The 22,597-nt window shown below is 33.2% G+C and overlaps 1 protein-coding gene across 3 annotated transcripts in view; it reads right to left on the bottom strand.

Annotated features, from left to right (window-relative positions):
- LOC126744385 (tubulin-specific chaperone cofactor E-like protein) overlaps positions 1-22,597 on the bottom strand; it is a 53,319-nt gene that overhangs the window by 5,284 nt on the left and 25,438 nt on the right. For 2 of the 3 annotated variants that reach the window (XM_050451764.1, XM_050451763.1), the window contains 4 exons: positions 10,522-10,646; positions 1,731-1,875; positions 1,295-1,673; positions 997-1,241 (listed from right to left, as the gene is read on the bottom strand). In XM_050451764.1, coding sequence (XP_050307721.1) covers positions 997-1,241; positions 1,295-1,673; positions 1,731-1,875; positions 10,522-10,628 — 876 coding nt within the window. In that variant the 5' untranslated portion in view covers positions 10,629-10,646. Of the gene's footprint in view, positions 1-996; positions 1,242-1,294; positions 1,674-1,730; positions 1,876-10,521; positions 10,647-10,942; positions 11,046-22,597 lie in introns of those variants that run through there. The other variant, XM_050451766.1, reaches the window with a different exon arrangement.

The following is a 22,597-nucleotide window of genomic DNA, read 5'->3' as shown; positions in this document are numbered from 1 at the left end:
GCGTACATAAAAAATAGACATCAGAGATTTCAAATCCGGACCTGTACAGATGAGCAGCTGCAAATAAGCTTCCAAAGTCTGAATATTAGTGTTGCGACTCAGCACAACGAGTAAATATGTACCTTAAAACGCGTTGCTACTGAGGACAACCAGTGAAAAGCCTTAGATATATTGTTGACCTTTAATCGCGGGAATATGAAAAGCACAGGGGCAAGTTTGACATAAATGACATATAAGTGGTAAATCCCCTAAAAAGGAGGAAGACGTGTGTGCCTCGCGAGTTAGTCTCTGTAAACTAAGCTTTCTCTCTTGACATCTCTGTTTTTCATCACTTGACACGCAAAAAGTGTGGTGCAGTCAAATTCCTTATAAAGATCAAGAGGGTCTTTACTCAGAGTAGTAACGCGGTATTTTGGAATAAGCAAACTCCAACAATTAGTCCGGTAACGATTTTTTATAAGTAAATTATTATATTTATTAAATTAATGTAAAATGTTTTTTATGGAAAATAACTGTTGTTGCTTAAGATTGCTTTATTAGATACGTTGGGTTGTGTTCCACAAAAAAATCAGTATTTGTAAATATTGGTACATGGTTAGTATACGTGTAGAGCAAATAAAAATTATGATACGTCTGGACTATTCCGACCAGATCAAAGGAAACGGATCGTTGGCGGCAACTATACTATATCCTTTCAAATAAAGATCAAATTAAAAGCAATATTTTGCAATTTGACCTATATTATAAATTTTATACAAATCTATGTTTCCTCATTTCCCAAAGCAAATTGCAAATTACAGTAATAAATTTAAAACAGCATGTTTAAAATTCAGTCAAGATTCTCAATTAATTGTAATTAAATGCGGAGGCGTGTGCGATGTGGTCAATTGGTTTGAAGGTGAACATTTTTGACGCCTTAATTTAAACCAAAACGCATGGATAATTTTGTAATAGAAAGCTTATATTGGTTAAAAAAAATATCCAATTTTAACTCACCTGTACCCGTAAACACTGCAGGGCTGGAAATTTGGCTAGGCGTTCAATATCATCCCAGGAAGATAAATTGGTAGAGTTCAAGTTCAGAACTTTTAAAAATTTGAAGGCTTCATGTGGAGAATCAGGTCGGATAGTTTCAGACTCGTAGTTTTTATTAGGCCCTTCCTCCGCCACTTCGTCGAGGTCAAGAGATTTGATCGGGCATTCTGCTAACACCAGGGATTCCAAATTTGGAAACGCGTAACCTGAAATTTTTATTATTCAGTTAACATTAAAGCAATAATGATAAAAATCCTACCTAGCTTCGATATTTCCTTCCAATTCGCAATAGGATTCCCAGTAAAATGTAATATCCTGATAACCGAGTGTCTCTTTTGTATTGTATTATTCTTACAATCACAATTATCGTTTTTATTTTCTGAGCATTGGCAATCGGTTTGCTTAGCACCTAAGTCGACGTCATTATAATCGTTTAAACTCAGATGTAGTTCTTCTAGGCTTGGCAGATGTGCCAAAATTTTTTTAACGCTTTCCCAGTTAACGTGAGTGGAATTTAGAACCAAATTCCTTAACTCTTCCCATCGTTTATCCAAACTCACCTCCATGGGCTTCGATAGGCTGTTGAAACTTAGGTTAACAAACTTAAGGCGAGGCATATGCTCCAAGATTCCAAAAACCTACAAGAAGTATCATAATAAAAAATGAGTAAGTTATAAATTTTCCTAATTGCTTACTTCAGTCCACTGATCAAGTTTATTTTTAGCCAAATCCAGTTCTTCGACGTTCGAGCATTTTGCGACCAGTGCGTCTCTTTCACCTGCTGTGGCGATATCACAGTCATTTAGTACAAGAAGAGCTGGCACTGCTGCTCTTGGGGATCTGTATCAAAACATTATTTAAACATATTTGATTAATTAAAATGAGACAAACAAAAAAGAAGAAGATTAATTATTGGCATTTGTGGTGGAGTGGAGAATAGAGGACGTACTTAACAAATTTGGAATATCCAGCGTTTATTCATCAATTTCCAGTGATCATGAAGCCTAAGGTGGAAAGTTTAGCAGTGGAAGCCCGATAGACTTCCAATACTGGTGAAGCAATAAAGAGCAGTTTATATGCAGCTATCGCCACTCAAATTATATTATAAAATGAACTTGTCTTGATTTTGTAAATGTCAAAGAAGTCGGCTATAAGATGCTTGGTGTTCCACCTTAAATACAAAGATTGCATTACCAATCAGGTTAGGTGAATCAGAAATTTTGATGTTAGTTTCACAAAACTGTAGAAAGAAACTGGAGAAAAATTAGTAGCAAACGCAACAGATTGTAGTATGAATATGAGCTTAGAATTAAAATTAAAACCTGTAGATAAGTTGGGTGAGTAATTTTTTAAATGTCCTACACTAAAATGTTTAAAGTCTGAGAAATTAAGTATTATGACTAATCTCAAGCTAAGAAACTGGAAAAGAAAATGTATTATACAACAGATCCTGAAATATAAATATATTCAATGACAAAGATCAAGAAATACAGAATGAGTTAAAAATCAATAAACTCAATAATAACTCGATAAAGGGTAAAGAACAGAAACAGTATGAAAACTACACTATAATTTACAGTGGTTTAGAAAAATCAGAAAAAACAAAAGAGGGCTAGCGATAGTGGTTCACAACAAATACCAGAAAAACATCATCACATCATCGTCACGAATATTGGCAGTTACATAAGTCGCAAAAGACAAACATCTAACAATAATCTCGATGTATGCACCAGAAGATCATAAACCTAAAAATGAGAGGAAGGATTTCTTAAATAAACTACAGGATATTATTGAAGCTTTTCCACACAACAGTAATCTTCGGCAATTTTAACACTTGCATAGGAAAAGAAGTGATTCTGGGTATACGAATGAGCTCTGGCTATTAAATAACGACACTGGTTACGAAAAACCGTATTATTTTAAAAATTATTCTACTGGTAAGTAGTTAAAGTGAATGTTTAATTAGGCAGTTCCTAATTTTGACCTTGAATGCAGCAAGGTACAGTTCCTTAACAGAGACAGACAACACATTAAAAAACTGTATCCCATAATAAGATATACCGTGACGGGATCTGTAGAGTCTTCGATACGGCTGCAGCAAGGATCCGTGGTTTCTAGTTTCTAGTTCACGCATCTTCATTGTAATGCAAATATTTCGAAAGTATGAGCAGAATAGCCCAGTTAAACAATCAGTAGGTCATTAGGAAGTGGAAATATCCAAAATAAGCGCTTCTCAGTGTACAAGTTGAAACTAAGGTGGCTGAGTTTCTTATCAGAAATATGCACCTCGATAATTTGGAGGAGAGGTCCTTAATATGTGATTTCCAAGTTAAACCTGTGATACCAAGGAAGACATGGTTCATCACGAGCTTGGAGACAAGGACCACGGTGTTGAAGGGAAAAAAATATATTCTGGTCTTGGTTTTATTCAAGCATAACCGATTTGACATGGCTCATTCTTTTAGTCTAGTGCATGATTGATCAGCCGTAGTGCCAATACTAGATAGACTGCTGTTAATAATTAAAGATGTTCTATCATCAGCATGTAGATAAAATACCGACTCAAGATGGGAGCTGGGCAGATCATTGATATACACCAGGAATAAAATATGTCCAAGAACCGATCCTTGTGGTACACCATGTGTCCACAATAACTTCACCACCCTCAAGTCAAGTAAGACTGTAGCAGGTTAATGCTCAGATCGTCAAACCCATAGTAAGCGAGTTTCTTAAGAAGTATACCCTGCTCCGCACAATCGAAAGCCTTCGGCAAGTCGTAAAAAGTGGCCTGAGAGGACACACCTGTAGAATTTTATCACAAAGGTCCCTGACTGCTAAATTAGTGGAGTATTGATGTCTAAAACCAGGTTGCTTTACATAGAATAGAAAATTACCTTGATTACCTTGAAAAAGGTGCCATATATAAACCATCAGCAGCGAATATTACATTGCTTTGTTAAAGCGATTGAAAACCGAAGTCGAAAAAAAAACAAACTGCTGTCGCATCGACCATATTCTCCAGATCTGGCCCACACCGACTATTGGCTGTTTAAAGAACTAAAAAAATGGCTTGCTGGAAGAACATTTTATCGGTGTGTGTGATCACCGAATGTTAGGCGCATTTGGAAAGTCAGGACAAATCATTTTACAAAAAAGGTATTGAAATGGTAGAAAGATGGACTGATAGCATCACTCTTGAACTATGGAACTATGTTGATCAATACAAACAATTTTTAGAAGAAAAATGTTTTTTTTCTCCATTTGCGTCATGACTTATTGACCGATGTGTTAGAAGCATGTCCTAACAACACAATATGGTAAAATAAACATATGAAAATAGAAAAGAAGTTCATTATTTATAAGGCCACGATCTATGATGAAATACAACGTAAAACAAAAAAAAGCAGCCGTATAGTTGTCACAACCGAAATGAAAATACTTCGTAGGATTGCCGACAAAATACTGCTGGATGAAAGCTACTAGGTAGAAAAATTGAGTGGAACCAACACATCAACCAGATGGATGACACAAGAATTGCAAAAATAGCACACGACAAATCATCTTTGGGTCGCAGGAGCATAGACAGACCTAGAAAAAAGATGGAGCGACAACTTAATAGGCATGGTAACGAAGTTAGAATAGGCGACTTCACCTAAAATAGAGAAGAAAGAAAAAGAAGAAGAAACAAAGTAAACTTTTTAGATGGATTTTGATATCTGCATGCTAAGTGCTTTAGTAACTATTTTTCTAGTGTTATCTAAATAATAACACCCCGAATATAGACTATTCAGGTTCAACTAGTAAGATGAAAAATACTACCGTCAAGGATTGACAGTTAAAATAATCGAAGCTATCAAATAAATAATTATGTAACCTTTAACTAAACTAATTGTAATCTGCATAAAATACTCCTTTTTTTTAATTCCACTAAACATTGCAAGAAGGGACAAGTCGAGGTAGTCTTTAACCAATAGACCCATCTCCATCTTGCCATTATTTGATAAATTTTTGAGGCAGTCTTGGCAAAGCAATTATGTGTATATTTCAAAAATTTTGTAACTATTTAATCTCAGATAAATTGGATTTCTCAATTACTGCTGCCACTGATCATTTGACTTTCTTTATCCAGACTTGCCATGGGGATAAAAGATACGATCAAGCTTTGTTTTTTTTACCTCACTAAAGCATTGTATGACATGTATCCCATGAGCTTTTACTTCAAAAACTAAGGTTTCATTTTGAACACACTGTCATTTCCTCCCCTGTGATAAAGAGCTATAAAGATCTATCTATGGACCAGTGCCTCTTTTACTATTTGTAAATGACAAGCTCATATTTGTCAGCTCCATCTACTGTCATAATCTATTTTGCTTTGCAGTGAGCTCAGCTGATAACTTGATAAAGATTGAATCAGCCGGTTGCTGACTTACAGTTTTGTGTTTATAATTGATGTGTATATGAGAGACATTTTTCCGTAGAAATTTGAAGTACTACGTATCTGATAGTCTCTTATTAAATATATATTATGCTTATGTTCATAGCCACACGCCATATATCGATGGCCTAATTCTAATAGCCCATATCTGAAAAAACATAGCAAACAATTCTTTTATTTTGAAATATATTTCATGTTTTATTGTTTTATTGCATTTTTCAAATTTTATTTAACTTATTTTTAATTTACTTTTAAGCTTTTGTTAATATATACCGCATATACGGGATATTGATGCGGTTAAGCTCTTAAAAAATGCAGATACGGGCTAGTAATTTTGGAAAATTTAGAATGATCTAAATAAAATAACTGGATTAACGAAAGACTTATTAAATATTGAACACATTGTAATTAACAGTCTTGAACAAACAACAATAAACATTCTTAAAAATATTATTACAGGCGTTATTTTTTTAAACACCTTTAACATAATTTACCTTAAGGTTTAATACATAGCTATTAATCAGTAGAAATGCTATTATAAAAGTCATGACAGCCGGCAGGAATAAATGATTTTAAATCGTTTAAATGATTAAACTTAACTGTTTTAATTTTAAGTCTGTTTAAATTAAGTCTTGGATATTGAATCACTTCAAATCCCTTCGGATTGATTCGCACAGGTAATTTTTGATGTTCATGGCTAAAGTTGACCTTAAAAAAAAGTTTCTTCTTAAAGGGACAATATTTTAGTATCCTTAAATTCATTACAGTTGGTTCATTCACCCTTGCACCAGGGCGAATACTTTTGTAAACTATTTCCTTGACTGCATAGTTACTAAAATACGTATGGTTCAACAAAAAAGCTCTATATGGTTGTAGTTTTGCTCTGGCTTCTTATGTTACTCGTATGTAATCATAAGGTAAGTACATTTTTATGTTTTAATGTTTTACTTCTATGAGGTGATGATGACTCCATTTGCGTGTGTCTTTTTACCAAATACTTTTGCTTAATTGTCTGCCCTTTTTTTATTGCAAGTTTTAGCGGAGCATTAGACAAAACTGCATTTCTGTCTTGGTAGCAGCATTTGTCAGGCCATAATATAACTAGCAAATTAGTATCTGGGCAATTCTTCTATATGTTCGACTATCAAAGGGGTGAATGTAGAGGCACTTAAGTCGCCTTATGTTTAATCCCACCAATAATGAGATTCCCCCCATCATGAGATTCCAAATTATACACTGTAAAATTGTGCACGGTTAGTTTTTTCTTATAATACTCGTATATTGCGCTAGTGTTGATTAGTGGGCAGTTTTTCACAGTCTGTAGATCCATGGTGGTATCCAAGGAGTATTTTAAACGGTTGATTTAAAAATATTTCCCCGCATTCTTACCGTTACCGGATATTGTAATAATGTGTGACACATCCTAACCTTCACATTGCCCAGTACATCTAAAAATCTTAAAATTGTCAGATACGGGGTGTGAGAATTAGGCCGTCAATATGCTTTACTGGACTGGAACCACTTCATGATCTGGCTATTCACAAAGAGTGTTTGCTGTTCAGAAAACATGAATAAGGGTAGTTTCTTGCTTGTGATATAGAGAGGCTGTTGTACTCATGCCTTTATATCACTAAAGGTGCTAACTTTGCCATTCAATAATATTACTGTAATTAATCAATTTACAAAATAAATATAGTATATAAAATATTCCATAAAGTAAGATTTTATATCGTAATAAAGCACTTGAAGTATTGGTACTATCATTAAATATCTAGCATAAAAAGCAGGTAACATCAATAAAATTAAATTAAATACAAGGATAACAATGGTTTAAAACAGAGTAACTATAGAAAAAAGACACACTTTAAGCAAAGTCAAGATATAAAATTATATTGCACCTAAGCAGATTTTAAGACTCGTTGAAGTGAACTCAGAGAACAATGAAACAAATCACACTATTTGAGTTAATCATCATTCTATTTATTGCACAGTTTTCACCATACAGTGTACGATGTTGTTCAAGGTAGAATAATCTAGTCTGTCTGAGCACTGTAGCAGGAGGAACATCTAAATTGAGCTGACACAACAATTCAGGAGACTGTATTACATTGTTAAGAATCTTGTATATTGTGACAATATCGCAGTTTTTACGTCGAGTCTCCAACTTTTCAATGTTCAGCAATCTATACATTTCATTGTAATTAATATCAATACAAGGAATATTAAACTTATAAGCAATGTATCTTACGTTGAACTTTTTCTAGACACATTATATATTTAGCATAATAAGGTGACCATATACATGAATTCGACTTAAGTTGACTGCGAACCAATGAAAAATACAGAAGTTTGATGGAATCAATACTGCTGAAATCATGAGTGTGCCTCTTAATAAAACCCTACCTTTCAAATAACATTTTGTAACCCTTATTACACAGGTTTTCAATATTTTTTTAAAAAGTTAGTCTGCAATCAAAAAGCACCCCAAGATCACGTATATACAGTGTGTGTCAGCCAAATGGAATAAATTAGCTAATAAATAGACGGGAGCGTATTGGAAAAAACGCTCGAACACGTCGATTGGTTTTTATAGTTGCGCATTTTTTTTCATAAAAACTTTTTATACAGGGAGTATCAGATAACGGTGGCCAATACCAACTTGCTTAGTTTAAACATAACACCCTGTATGTTAATTAATTTTTAGATTCCTCAAATCATTTTAGACATATTTTGTATACAATGTCCTATATCTATCTTTGACTGTTTCAGAAATATTAAGTAAAATTCAAAAAATAACATTTAGAAAAGGAAATTATTTATTTGCCGAAAATTGTTACAACATATTCAAAAACTTATACATAATACAAATCTAAACAATAATGTCAATGTAGGAGATGTTCAAAATGCTCGCCACGAACGTCTTGGCAACACCCTACCCGTAAATAGAAATTTCTTCTAACGTTACTCAACATCTCAGGTGTGATCGATCTAATTGCCAGGGTTATTCGTCTTCGTAAGTCAGCTAAGTCAGTGGGTTTAGTTTTGTATACAATAGTTTTCACATATCCCCATTAGAAAAAGTCTAATGGCGTCAGATCGGGAGACCGTGCTGGCCATTCCATCGATCCTCGCCTTCCTATCCACCGATCTGGAAATATTTGGTTGAGGTACTGCCGGACATTTATTTGGTAGTGGGGTGGTGCTCCATCTTGTTGAACCCATATCATATTCGCTGAAACTTGTGGGTTTCCTGACAAGTTGGCCAACGTTGGCACTACATTATTTTGAAGCAATTCTAAATAATTATCGCCATTCAAATTGCCCTCAATAAAAAAGAGACCTATTATCAGATCTTCAATAATTCCTGCCCATACGTTAACCTTTCCAGGGTATTGAGTATTCTCTTCTCTCGTCCAGCGAGGATTTTCCCTGGACCAATAGCGGCAATTTTGACGATTAGCATGACCGTGAAGAGTAAAGGTGCACTCATCAGAAAACATGACATGTTCTAATTGAATCACATTGCTGTCTAACATTGCCATCATTTGTTCACAAAAATACATTCTCCTGTCAAAATCGTCTTCCGTAAGCTCCTGGGTAGGTATAATTTTATAGGGATGCATTTTGTTTTCTTTTAATATTCTTTTCTTTTAATGTTCTAATAACTGATGAATAGTTAATATCGAGTACTGGGGCTGCTTTCCGAGTAGATGTATGTGGGTGTTCCTCAAACTCAAACATAACAGCCAATTTGGTATCCTCACTTATTGCATTGGCAGCTGCTTTTTTTACCTGCCTAACATGGCCCAGCTCGCGGAATTGCTTTTCTATTTTACTAATTGTCCCTTGAGTTAAAGGCGGCAAATTTTGAAATTTTTCGTGAAATAAGCGAGCTACTTCCATTTGCGTCCGTGTATTATCTCCATAGCCAATCATCTGTAGAATTGTTATTTTGTGCATTTCTGTTCTTTCAACCATTTTTCTGGCTTGTAGTTAATGAAATTCAAACGACTATAGCACTGATGACTACTTCTGTCATGCAACGACAATATTAAGTCTGGCATTTTAAACTAAAGTATATAAACAACAATTTTTAGTTTTTTTTATTCTCATATCAATAAAAAGGAATGCTGAAATAGTTTTTGCTTGCTTTATCTATTATTACCAAGACCTAAATGGGCAAGAAGTATTAGGTGAGTTGTAGAGAATCTTGAAAAATAAATAGTTTTCTTTTCTAAATGCTTCTTTTTGAATTTTACTTAATATTTCCGAAACAGTCAAAGATAGGTATAGGACATTTTATACAAAATATGTCTAAAATCTGAGGAATTTGAAAATTAATGAACATACAGGATGTTATGTTTAAACTAAGTAAGTTGGTATTGACCACCGTTATCTGATACACCCTGTATAAAAAGTTTTTATGAAAAAAAAAATGCGCAATTATAAAAACCAATCGACGTGTTCGAGCGTTTTTTCCAACACGCTCCCATCTATTTATTAGCTAATTTATTCCATTTGGCTGACATACACTGTATAAACATACTCTATAACTTCTTAATAAGTGAACCCATTAGATGGTACTGATGGAATGGTGGACTAAAACTCCTGGTGAATTGAATATATTTGCATTTTTTAGCATTTAGGACCATTCTATTGTTCTTGCACCATAATTCAAATTTGTGAAGTTCAGAACAAAGTTCATGATATGCCAAGTTACTGTCTATAATTCTAAAAATCTTAATGTCATAAGCAAAAAGTAACACATTACCATAATCAAAGCAATGAACAACATCATTAATAAAAAAGGGGCAAGATGGGCACCCTGAGGAACCCCAGAAGTCACTGGAAAAGAATTAGAATAAAAGTTATTTATCTTTACAATCTGTGTTCTTCTAGACAGATATGACTTCAACCAGGCCAAAAGACAACCAGGAGAGAATGATTAACCCTGTGAAAGGCCTTGGAAAAGTCAGTATATATGGAATCAAAGATCTTGTTTAAGATTCTCTATAATGTCATTGAATATCAACCGTGGTCTTTGTACTTACTTGCAAGGCACGAATATGGCTACGGAAATGCCCACTGAGTCATCGTCGGGGCTGGAGTCTGCAGGATCTCCATATTTCTGTTCCAAGGCTTCAAGCAGCGAAGGCATAACTTAAACAAATAATAGCTGAAACAAAAAAAAACAATATAAAACCGGTTTATAATAATTATTGCTTGTTTATGTAAAAATTTGTTGTACTATATGAGAATCCTCTAAAACATACCTTAAATAATATTAATTGTTTGAATAATGGTAGATTTAAAATGTTCTTTACATAAAAATCGTATGTCTATATAATGTATCAGCAGCATATGTAAAAGTAATTGCAGCAGATAAGGCATTGACACAAAGTTAAAAAAAAATTACTTATTTAGATTAGATCAGACATTCATTGTAATTTTGATATATTAAAGTTTACCTACCTCTAGATTAGGCTAACCGATATCACATACAATTGCAACAAATATCAGTTTTAAAATCAAATCAACAACGTACCACACTCCTTAATTCGTTCTACTTTTAAATGAATGACAGTGACAATCGAAATTGCTTACAAGAAACAATTAGTGTTTCTATGGTTACTATAATTGAAATAAGCATGTTGTGAAGAAGAATTCTAGAAAAATACTATAAGCACTAAGAAATCTACATTGGACGGCAATATTACAAATAAATATTATGATAAAATAATAGTCTCTTTCATATTTAGATCTCATTATATCATCCCCGAGTTGATATCTTAGAAGGAATACATTAATTCTTCGAGGCGTATTTGGTGAATTGAAAAATGTATTCAGTACTAGTATAATGAGAAATTGTTTTAGTTGCTCTTGAAACATAGTCAATATGCAAAGGCAACATCTTGATGTTGAAACACAATTTCGAGCTTTTGCTACGATACAGGGTGGTGTGAACCTCCGGGATGTCGCAGAAGCTGTAAACTCTACCAAGAGCACTATAGGAAGGTTGTGGCAGAGATTTCAAAAGACTGGTGATGCAAGAGAAAGACGTACTGGTCCAACAAGAGCAGCACTGATCAAATAATAAGGAACAGGTTAAATGAAAATAATCTAACGAGGCATCCGGCGTGAACAGACCTATCGTTAGAGCTCCAGTACTATCCCGAGGAAATTGCGCAAGATTAGAATGGGCCGAAAAACATCAGAATTGGTAAGAAGGTAAATGGGCATGCATTCTTTCCTATAGATCAAAGATTCGTTTACGTCCTGATTCAAGAGGGCTGAATTGCTTGGTAATTTGGTGGTTTAGGCTAAAGTTTCGAGGATCTGGTTCCTATTAATGGGTTTTAAACAGCAAACGAAAGTCGGGATCAAATTATGGAATCCATTGTTCTATTGGAACCCATTGTTCTAATTTAAAGAAAAAATTGTACTTATGCACACCGCATGTTGCAAGGATCCTTTTAAGTTTTTTCGAGCAGCACAATATTCAGATAAAATTCTATTCAGTTCTATTTATCACCTCTGACTTCCATACCATCAACCGCACTTGGGATATATTGAAAATTTGCATGTTTTGAATCAAGAAATAGCGTTCCAGACAAGGAAAGAGTTACTTAATGCTGTCTGCAAATTCAGCAAAACAACATTAACAATTAAATTATAAGCACGTCAAACAGATGTCTAGCTGTTATAAGCAATAAGGACTTTTTGTTTTCTATTAAGTTTCCCTTAAATTTTGTTATTTTCGATATTTTACTTCTTTAAATTGTCATACGTTATTAATCCTCCTGTACACTACGATGAATTTTTTGTTTTTTATAAATTAATGTTCAGCAGTATTTTTAAAATGAACTAGAATTTGATTTCCAAATGACTGAAGTTTTTTTAGATAAATTTTCATTTCATTGTCTTTTAATGCCTTTGTCCCCTAAACAATTTTTTTGCGTGTAATTCCTTTCAGATCCAAGATATTTTCATTTGTTTTTTAAGTAAATTCCCATGGTTGTACACGAAGTATTAAATATCTCGATAGTCTGTACTAAAAAAAATCATTAACCTCTTTTGTGTTTATACCAGAAAATTTATGGCATCGATTTTCATGCTTGTAAAAATCAGTTATTGTGCAGTAATTGCGCATTTATGTATTTTATGTTTTCAAGGTTTTAAGTGACCTTTATCATATAAGATCAGGTCCTAAATATTTACCAATTTTTTAATTAAATTAAAAAATTGACATGTCCATATACTTAATTAATTAAAATTTTTTAGTTATTACCAGTGTTCTATTCTGTTCTTAAAAGCGAACATTGATAAAGTAGTAAAAATAAAGTTTTTTTAGGTTTCAAAGTTTCATTTTTTTTAAAATTTACTACGACGTTTCGGTTGCGAAGTATCTCAACGGTTATCAAGTGTAAACTGTGTAAACTAACAACAAGAACTATTCAACAGGCTTATATATTAGATATGTGTGACACCTGATGATCTTGACTCAGACTTCATTAGATCATGCCCTGATAATAAACGTCTTCAGAGGTTGGGAATATCAATAGTAGGCTGGCTGAAGATTTATTGTTCTTTACTATATACCCCTATGTTAGTAGTTTGTTTTCACCTGTATTCAAGACTTCTTCAACCTATAAAATGACTTTAAAATATATCCTAATTTTCTTGTGAATAGTACTAAAAAACTATGATATTTTATAGAATATATATTCCTATCGTAGTTAAAAAAGTGATTATTCTCCCTATTCCCATAGTCTTAATAATTTAGAGAATTACGTAGTTTTTTTTTAAATTAATAAGTAAGTCAGTTTAGTATGTATACTTATTATTAATATGTTAAAAGAAAATCAGATTCATATTAAATTAATTTCTAATGAATATTTGTATATAGGACGGATTACTGTGGTAATTTCCAAGTATTTTAGAATGATTTGGATAAACTAATTTAAATTTAAATATCTCGGTAAGTTGTGTAATTCGATGCTTATTATAAAAACGTTTAAAAATTATAATAATTCTCTTTTTAAAAAACTTTTTTTCTGACGTTATTAGTAATTAAATTATGTAAATGCAAATATGGCCTTTATTAGGAAAAAAAGTTCGAAATGTTGTACTTTTTTGTCATACTATGCAAGAATAATAGTTAAATATAAATTCTCACTATTTAATTATTGTCTCATCTATTTCAAATACTTTTCCAGAAATATGAAAAAAATACTCCTTATTTCAGATATAGTCATTTAGTTAAAAAAATTAAATATACGTATAATTAAAAGTAGAAAAAAGTACGTAATTAAAAAAATCTTAGTTTACGAATAATCAACATATATGTGGCTAATCTTACAGCCAATTAAAGGTAATTAAAAATATATGGAAATTTGAATAATAATTGAAATAAACATACTTTAATCCACAATGAAAGCACGAGTCTTACAACACGAAATGTGAGCAATGTAATATTTTTTCAAGGCTTTTTTCATTTCTGGTTAAAAAAATATTTTTCTAAGTAAAATTACCTTGTCTTTCACAAAATTTCTGTACATGATATTTAAAAATTGATATTGAAAAAACTAGAATAGGCATTTTATGAGTCTTTCACGCAGAGCTAAAGCTAGTCCTAGTAAATAATTTGATGCATGATGATTTCTTGTATATCAGGATTTTTATTTACAGTGTGTTAAGTTGAGGTGTCGATATACATATGGATTGAAGAAAACTAAAACTGGAATTTTAGAAATTAATGTTAAAAATTTCTTGAACATTTTTTCCAAGTAGAGTCTGGAGACATTGATAAACCCTCTCAAGAAAGATGACTTTCACATAGAGAACATTCTTTTAAAATAATAATACTTTTGGTTACTGTATGTTTAATTTTTTTCATAAAATCACTTTATCAAACACTTCTTCCGTACCCCGATAGATTTATAGGTAATAGTTAGATTTACGAAGATAGTTAGACCGATAATTGGAATACGAATTTTCAAAATATTTAAACTTTTACTTTATAACTTTTAATGATGAAAACTCTTTGATACTTTTTTTAGGATAGTTTAGGGGTATAAAGAAATCCTCACAAATATAATAAACGCATATAAAACTCGTAATATTATAAAGATTTTATATAAAATTTTAAGTCAAAAAGCATGGTTCAGAACTATTGAACTATAATTCTCTTATATAATTTTTGGGGCTTAAGAATTGTCTGACTTAAAGTCAAATAAAATAACTAATAGAACTTATCTCCAAATTTTACAAATTAGATTTAAAATACTTGCACAAAATCGACTGTACTACAGTTATAATTCATTTTATTTTTAATTATTAAGGTTATATATTTGTCTTATAAGGCATCATCGGTACCCGATAGTAAGTAAACAGTAATAGGAACAGACAGTAACGGCAAAACAAAGAACTTTTACCAGGTGCCTTATAAGGCGAAACAGGTTAAAATTAAAAATTAAAACAAACAGCTATAAGTATGATATTTTTATAATTTTGCGTATAACCATTTATTTTAATTTTGTAATAAAGAGTTTAGAAGGACTAGGAAATCCTCCCAAGAAAGCAAGGAGACTTATCTAAAAAGCATTTTTACAAATGGAAAAAAATTATAAGATTATTTTCGTATCAGATATTATGACAATTAAAACAGCAAAATCTAATTATTATAGGGATGGCTTAAATATGTCATCAAATAGGCAAAGAGAGTGTTGGTCGATTATTAATGATTTTAGACATTGCCATAGAAAAGTATCTGAACCGGAGTTGACCTGACATTTTAAACGACTATTATTGTGATATATACCTAATATCTTGCTCAAGGACATTCGTAGTAACATTGATCCCTTACACTATCTTCAACAAGTGTCGGTTGAGCATTCATTTTTCTTTCATCCTGTAGATCTTACCGAAGTAAAAAATGAAATCAAACGCTTAAAAAACCATAAATCATCTGGAGCTGATGGAATATCTTCGAGGTTGTTACTCTTTTTGCCTGATTCAGCCTTAAATGCTTTAGTTTCTGCCATAAACAATTCTTTACATATTGGCATTTTTCCTTGATGTTTAAAAGAGGCAGTGGTTATCCCTCTTCATAAGGGTGGAGATTTGGATCAGCCTTGTAATTTCCGTCCCATTTCTATTTTGTCTACCCTCTCTAAGATAGTTGAAAAACTTGCAGAAAGCAGAATTTTGTCCTTTTTACATCATAATGGCATTTTGTCTGCAAATCAGTTTAGATTTCAAGCCGGTAAAGGGACTCCTGATGTGTCCTTGAATTCTGAAGAGTCATCGGCGGCGGTGTTTTGTGATCTCTCCAAAGCATTTGACTGTGTGGATCATGGAATACTGTTATCTAAGCTCGATAAATATGGTTTTAGGGGCGTAGCGTTGCGATGGCTTGAGTCCTATCTATCAAATCGTACTCAGAAGGTTACAGTGTCTGGGCGTTTGTCTGCTTCTAGATCTCTAAAATGCGGTGTTCCCCAGGGTTCAGTGTTGGGACCACTGTTATTTTTACTGTATGTGGATGACTTGAGTTCATTGAAACTGCAAGGCAAGGTGGTTCAGTTTGCTAATGATACCACCATACTATGGAGCCATAAAAATTCTGATTATATTAAGACTTGTATCCTTGAAGACCTTCAGATTTTATCAGGGTGGTGTGCTTCCAACAGGCTCGTGTTTACTGTAAGAAAGACGTCTATTATGGGGTTTAAGTGCGATGTTCAGGGTCTGATGTTTGACGAAAATTCCCTCTTGCAGAATAAAGAGTGCTGCAAGTTCCTAGAAATTACCATTGATGGTCGCCTTCGGTTTGAAGATCATATTTTACATTTAGCTGGGAAATTATCTTCTGGATGTTTTGCAGTAATAATGGCAAAACAAGAGCTGGGAGGGGTGGCTGCACGTTCAGTGTACTTTTCACTTATTGAATCTCATATTCGGTATGGCTTGCCTTTTTGGGGCTTAACCAGTAAGGGGCTACTTAACATTGTCTTTGTTATTCAAAAAAAAGCAGTTAGATACCTGTGTTCTGCTAAGTTAAGAGATTCTTGCAAACCTCTCTTCATTTCTAAAAAAATCCTATTTTTTTCACTCTTTATCTTAGAAACAGCAGCTATTATTCACAAAATTCCCAAACTACCCTCTGACACTGGCCATTTGACTCGTCGTGTAAATGATGTTCCCCTACCTATTCCTACGTCTTCCCTTACCAAAAACTCATTAATTTACATAAGTTAAAAAAATTAAAATCATGTTCCTCTATGTGTTAGACATATATCGGATGTTAAGAAATTTAAAAGAGAATTAAAAACGCTTTTATTGGCTAAGGCATATTATAACCTGGATGACTTTTTTAATGATAGGTTTTAACCTTGGACATGTTGGAAAGTTTTTTTTTCCTTTTTTCTTCTCTAGTTTTGTCAACAAGTTTACCTTTATTTAGTAGTTGATTGTTTTATTTAGATATCTTTAATTCAAGTATGTTCAAAAAGTTTTGTCTTCTTGTGTTTAATTTTGTTCATTGTTTTGTCAATTTTTGAAATTGTATTTTTGTTTTGTTTTTTTTTAGCTTGTAGTATGCTTGTACACAAGATTATTCTTACGTAATACAGCACATTTTCTTTCTTTCTTTCTATGTGATCTGTCAATATTTCTCACAAAGCTCAGGTATTATGGATATATTGATTATTTGGCATTTTACTAGGGAGGTCACACTCATAAGGTTTTCTTTGATCAATTAAAACAAGTCATTTTAACAGTTAAATAAGGCGTACCTCAGGAATCAGTTCTTGGTCCTTTATTGCTTATAATATAGACCAGCGATTTAATGGATGATTTAATGACGGTACTACGGTACCAACACCTAATTAATCTATTTCAGGTGATCTATTGAGAACTGGTGTGATGTAAATATACTTGGGTTGCAGGAAAAACAACTTCTTGGAGTACCAGGTATACAAGTATTCGCATGTGAAATGATCTGCCTAATCACATAAAAGAATTTTTTCATTAAATCCAAAAAAATATGTTTTAAATGCACAACTTTTTGCAGTGATATGATATTTAAAGGTTTCACGTATGCCTCCAGATTTAGCTTTTCTGGGACCGCGCTACAAAAACTTTCGCTTCAGATGGTGTGAAGAAATTTACAAAATATAATTTTTTACCTTTAATTAGAATTTGCGGTTATTCATTATTTTTAGAGTCAGAGGATACAAGTTTTTTACTATTTAGTTCTCGATATATGCTGCAAATGAACGCTGCAACTGCAATGTTTCTAAATGTACTACTTGATACAAAGCAGCATCTTCGATTTATACAATTTTAATCTCTCTAGAGCAGGAATTTCTGGAATTGTAGCAAAAAAACTCTATCGCAGTTTTAAAGTTTTGTGAACATTATTGATGTTCTGTTTCCCTTTTAGAACGTTTAGGACTGTGTGCTAGGTTTTAAAGCTTAAAACAAATGTTTCACCTACTCCAGTCATTACTTTTGTAATCCGGAAACTTTTCTGTAAGTATAATATAGGCATTTAGTGCAGCCATACCAATAATTTCCATAAAATTCCTAAATGGTTCCTACTTATCTCTACTTGCACCTACTTGCACGAATACATCTATATCGTCTGGTCATTTTATCTCCGGTGTCAACTGCCCCTTTGGTTTTAATATAGTGTAAAATAATTTCAGACTTACGTTTTGTTTTTTTATCAGATGATATGTTGTCGCCGTAAAACTGTGTTGATAAAAGAATTACTTTGCTTTCTTTTTTGTAGGTACAGACATAAAATACTAATGTGAGATCATTAGAAAATTCAAAAATTGTGGAACTTCCTCGAGTTGAGTGTGAGTTCGACAATATTTACTAAGGGGGCTAATGCTCGGACCTCAGTGGCCAAAAGGGTGTATTTCTTATTATTTGAAGCACACTTAGGATATGGGGCAGCTTTTTGGAAAGCCACTATAGAGTGCGAACGTAAAGGTTGGAATAAATTCATTTAAAATTCAGGGGTATGTTCAAAAAAAAAACGCTCGAACATGTCGATTTTTATTTTTAACTGCGGGTTTTCTTACTATAATTTTATGTATACAGGGTGGCCCAAAAATAAGTTACGGTCATCAACGTAATTTTTTAAAATGTAAACACCTATTTTTTATTTTAGATTTAGGTTCTACATCAAATTCTAAGTACATTTCATGTACCATGTCCTATACCTAAACTCGATCGTTGACGATTGAACACAATAAAAGGCTATTTTTGGAAGAGTTATTTATATCAAGCAAGAATACATAAAAATATTTTAATTAATTTATTAAGTGTTGAAAATGGCTGCCACGAACCTCTTGGCAATATCCCAGTCGATGCTGAAATTCTTGTAAAACGTTATCGATAACAGAAGGTTCTATCAATCTTATTTCTTCCGTTATTCTAATTTTTAAGTCTTCAATTTTGTTTGGCCGATTAACATAAACTTTGGACTTAAGATACCCCCACAAAAAAAATCTAAAGGAGTCAGATCCGGAGATCTGGCCGGCCATTCAATTGCACCCTTTCGACCAATCCAACGTCCAGGGAAAACGGTATCCAGGTACTGGCGCACGGGACGAGTGTAATGGGCTGGAGCTCCATCTTGCTGATACCATAAGGAATTATCTAATATATCCGGGTCTTCTGGATCGGGGTATAAAGTGGCAAGGCATGGAACCAAGTCATTTTCTAAAAACTCTAAATACCTCTCACCATTCAAGTATCCTTCAAAGAAAAAGGGCCCCTCTAACCCTGTTTTCAATCACCCCCGCCCAAACATTTACTTTTTGAGGGACTTGGCTGTGGCACTCCATCATCCAGTGCGGATTTTCAGTAGCCCAATATCGGCAATTTTGCCGGTTTACACTACCATGAAGACAAAACGTTGCCTCATCAGAAAATACATTTTTTTTTGAAAATTGTGGATTAGCATGGCACAAGTCCATAAGTCTCTCACAAAATTCATTTGTACAGGCATTACTAATACCTACTGAGATGGTTCCAAAACAACTTACTCAGGCTATGGCATCACACTCCAGAGACCTCAAAGAGAGACCCCGGCGGCAAAATAAATAATCAGCAGTAACGTAACTCACAAAATGGTAAATATTCACCCAGACTGCACACAGGAAATTCTTGCGAGGTCTAGACCACGTCTTACGTCAGAACCAGTACAGTGATGTCACTATACCCTTGTAAAAGTACCCTTTTACGAAAAACAGTGTAGAAGTTAGCTAGATCAAGGGACACAACCAAAGCAAGGATGTAATTGGCGACAACACACTCTAATACGCTTTTTAAGAAGCGGTAGAATGAAAGTCAGACAATCGCAAATTTTCTCTGACTAGAAGAAATCTACGGTAACTAAGTTATCCTCATTCCTTATAGGTACCAAACCTCATTGGTCACTATCAATTAAATGGTCATTTGCTTAAATTGAAATTAAGCACGAGCCCGCTATGTAGACCATGCAACCATGAAGACGAGCCAATGGAGCAAATATTTTGCAATTTTACTGCTCTCTCGTTAATGCGGCAGAATTCTTGGTGTAACCCGTCCATACCTTTAGACAAACCATTCGTTGGGCTGGATGATAAGTTAACGGTCCTCTAACAGAGGGTTTGATAGAAGGGGCTTTTTCCATAGACTTCCTATCAAGGAGATGCGAGGCTTTCTTACGGTTCTACTGCTGAGTTAATTTTACTAAGAGGAAATGTTGAATAATTTTATTAATTCAAAGAGTAGTTTTACGAGGACTTCTTGATTTCGTCGCATCTCTTACACCATCCCTCTCACATTTTTCTATTAGTTCCAATATGGAAACATATTATTTTGTAAGCATGATAATATAATGATCAGTAGTATTCCTGCATCTATTGTTATTAAAAAATTATAAAAAAATTTATTAAAATGGCTTCTTTCCATTCCCATACAACCAATTCATCCAATAACCACTAAAATACCAGAATATTATACGGATCATCTCAGGGATTTTTAAGTAACTTTTACCATTTAATATATATATTTTAAAGTTTCTGTTATACAAACAGACAATTATAAAGCTCTTATTACCTTTACATAATAAAACCCATAACACAAAGGAAATGCCATAATACAAAATCTAAAGTAATTACTGAAAATTATACGGCAATTTTGGGGCACCAGTCTAATTATGTTACTATTCCAACATGTTGCAAAACCTACAGCGAAAAATAAAATGTCGGTTGCATCATTTCGATGGACTCGGTAATGGAGTGAAGGCCGCACAAAAATATCTGTCGGTATTTGTATACGGAATTAAACAGCCTTGTAAATTCGAAATGTGTTTTAAATAATGTGAAGTTGATAGAGTCATCAAGCTACACGTGTTGCATCTAAGGTCGGACTCTATACCCTTGAAGAGATTTGAATCGATAAATGAAAATGGGTGGTAGGAACGAAAAAGTCTCATAGTTTAGACAACTCGATAGTTAAAATTGTAAAAATATGCTTTTTATTGCTTTTAATTATTGAAAATAAACTGTATTTGTGTGGCTATGGAGCTTGGCAGTAGGTTGCCAAAATATCAGTTTAAAAACAGTAAGTTTTTATTTATTATCCGAAATCGAACTGCATATTTAAATTTTTATGTCATACAATTTACGTATAAAATACGTTTATTATATCTAAATACACAGGGTCTCTCTCAAAAGGTCTTATAGTTATAGAAAATAGATTATCGTTGACGGCTATAACTATAATAATTGCCGATTCATGGAAGAGTCGAAGCCTCCCTATGCAAAAATATTATGATTTAACCATAAAAACTTCAAAAATTAAATATTTTTGCACAAAATTTAGGTATTTCGGTTTTTTTACGACGACCAATGAACTTGTGATGTAAAATGTAGATGGTGCTCTCTGTGGCATTTTTCATAATTTATTAGGCTTTTTTCCATCATTTCTATGTAGTGTAACAAGCTTAACAGTCGCAAATATAGCAACTCCGACATTCGAGAATCATCTGATCCGTCGCATAAACCCGAAGGTGTGACGAGGATAAAGCAAGTGGCGGGCACACTTCGCGACATCTCAGGATATACGTAAAAAGTTGGCAAATGTTGCGGAACAGTAGTCTACTCAATACATAAGGAACCCTCGCCGCAAGGAGGCTAGTTAAATACTGGCGCTACTTTTAAAACTAAATTAATAGTAGGAAATAAGTACACTATATATAAATACTTCTAGTAGTCTTAAGTCATTGTGTTTAGCCTGTATGAGTGTAATAATTGTATTATAAATTAGTTGACTTTTGTGTATCGAGTGTTTTAATTCACAAACGAATAGTAAAACGCTACAGTAATAAAATTTAAGGTTTAAAGTTTAAAATTGTTCACTCCCCTAGTCAAAATTAATATCTTATTCTAAATAAATCTTAAATATTAACTTTTAAGTGTTTCTTTCCAGATACGCTATGAGAAAACAAATGCAATATAAGATGCGATTGCTAGGAAACCGTTATGTGGTTATTTGTCAAATAAGATTTTTTTTGAAGCAACAATGCTAAGACACAATTTTTGTTCAAGAACAGTACTGTTGTGCGCAGGAAAATTAATGATCGAAGTGTTAAGCTTAGACGTTATTCAGAAAATTATCCCATGCGCAGAAGATACTTAAAGTAAAACGTTCAGAAATCTTTATGATAGATTAGGAGAATCAGGTGCCTTTAGTTCTAATCGTAATGCCACAGGGCGCCGAAAACTTGAACTCCAAACAAAAAGAAGGAATTCTGGTCCCTATAGCAGAATATCAGGTAGTAAGTATAAGACAACAAGTCATCTGTTTGTATTTTTTTTACGAAAAGGTTCAATATACATATGTTTTCACACCTGTGCCAAATTTATTAGAAAGAAATGGGGACACCTAGGTTGAAACTTGCACGCTGCTATTCTAACCGAATATATGGTCACCAGCTATTTCCAAACAAAACATTATTTACGGATGAGGCATTTACACATAAAGGCCTCTTCGGTTTTAGAAATAAAATATTCGAACTACGAGCCAATTTAAACGGCAAACTTCCTTGATTTTCTACAAACT

Source organism: Anthonomus grandis, chromosome 14 (assembly GCF_022605725.1).
Source record: "Anthonomus grandis grandis chromosome 14, icAntGran1.3, whole genome shotgun sequence".
NCBI lineage: Eukaryota > Metazoa > Arthropoda > Insecta > Coleoptera > Curculionidae > Anthonomus > Anthonomus grandis.
The sequence above is the reverse complement of the archived record's forward strand: the minus strand, read 5'-3'. Positions and strand labels throughout refer to the sequence as shown.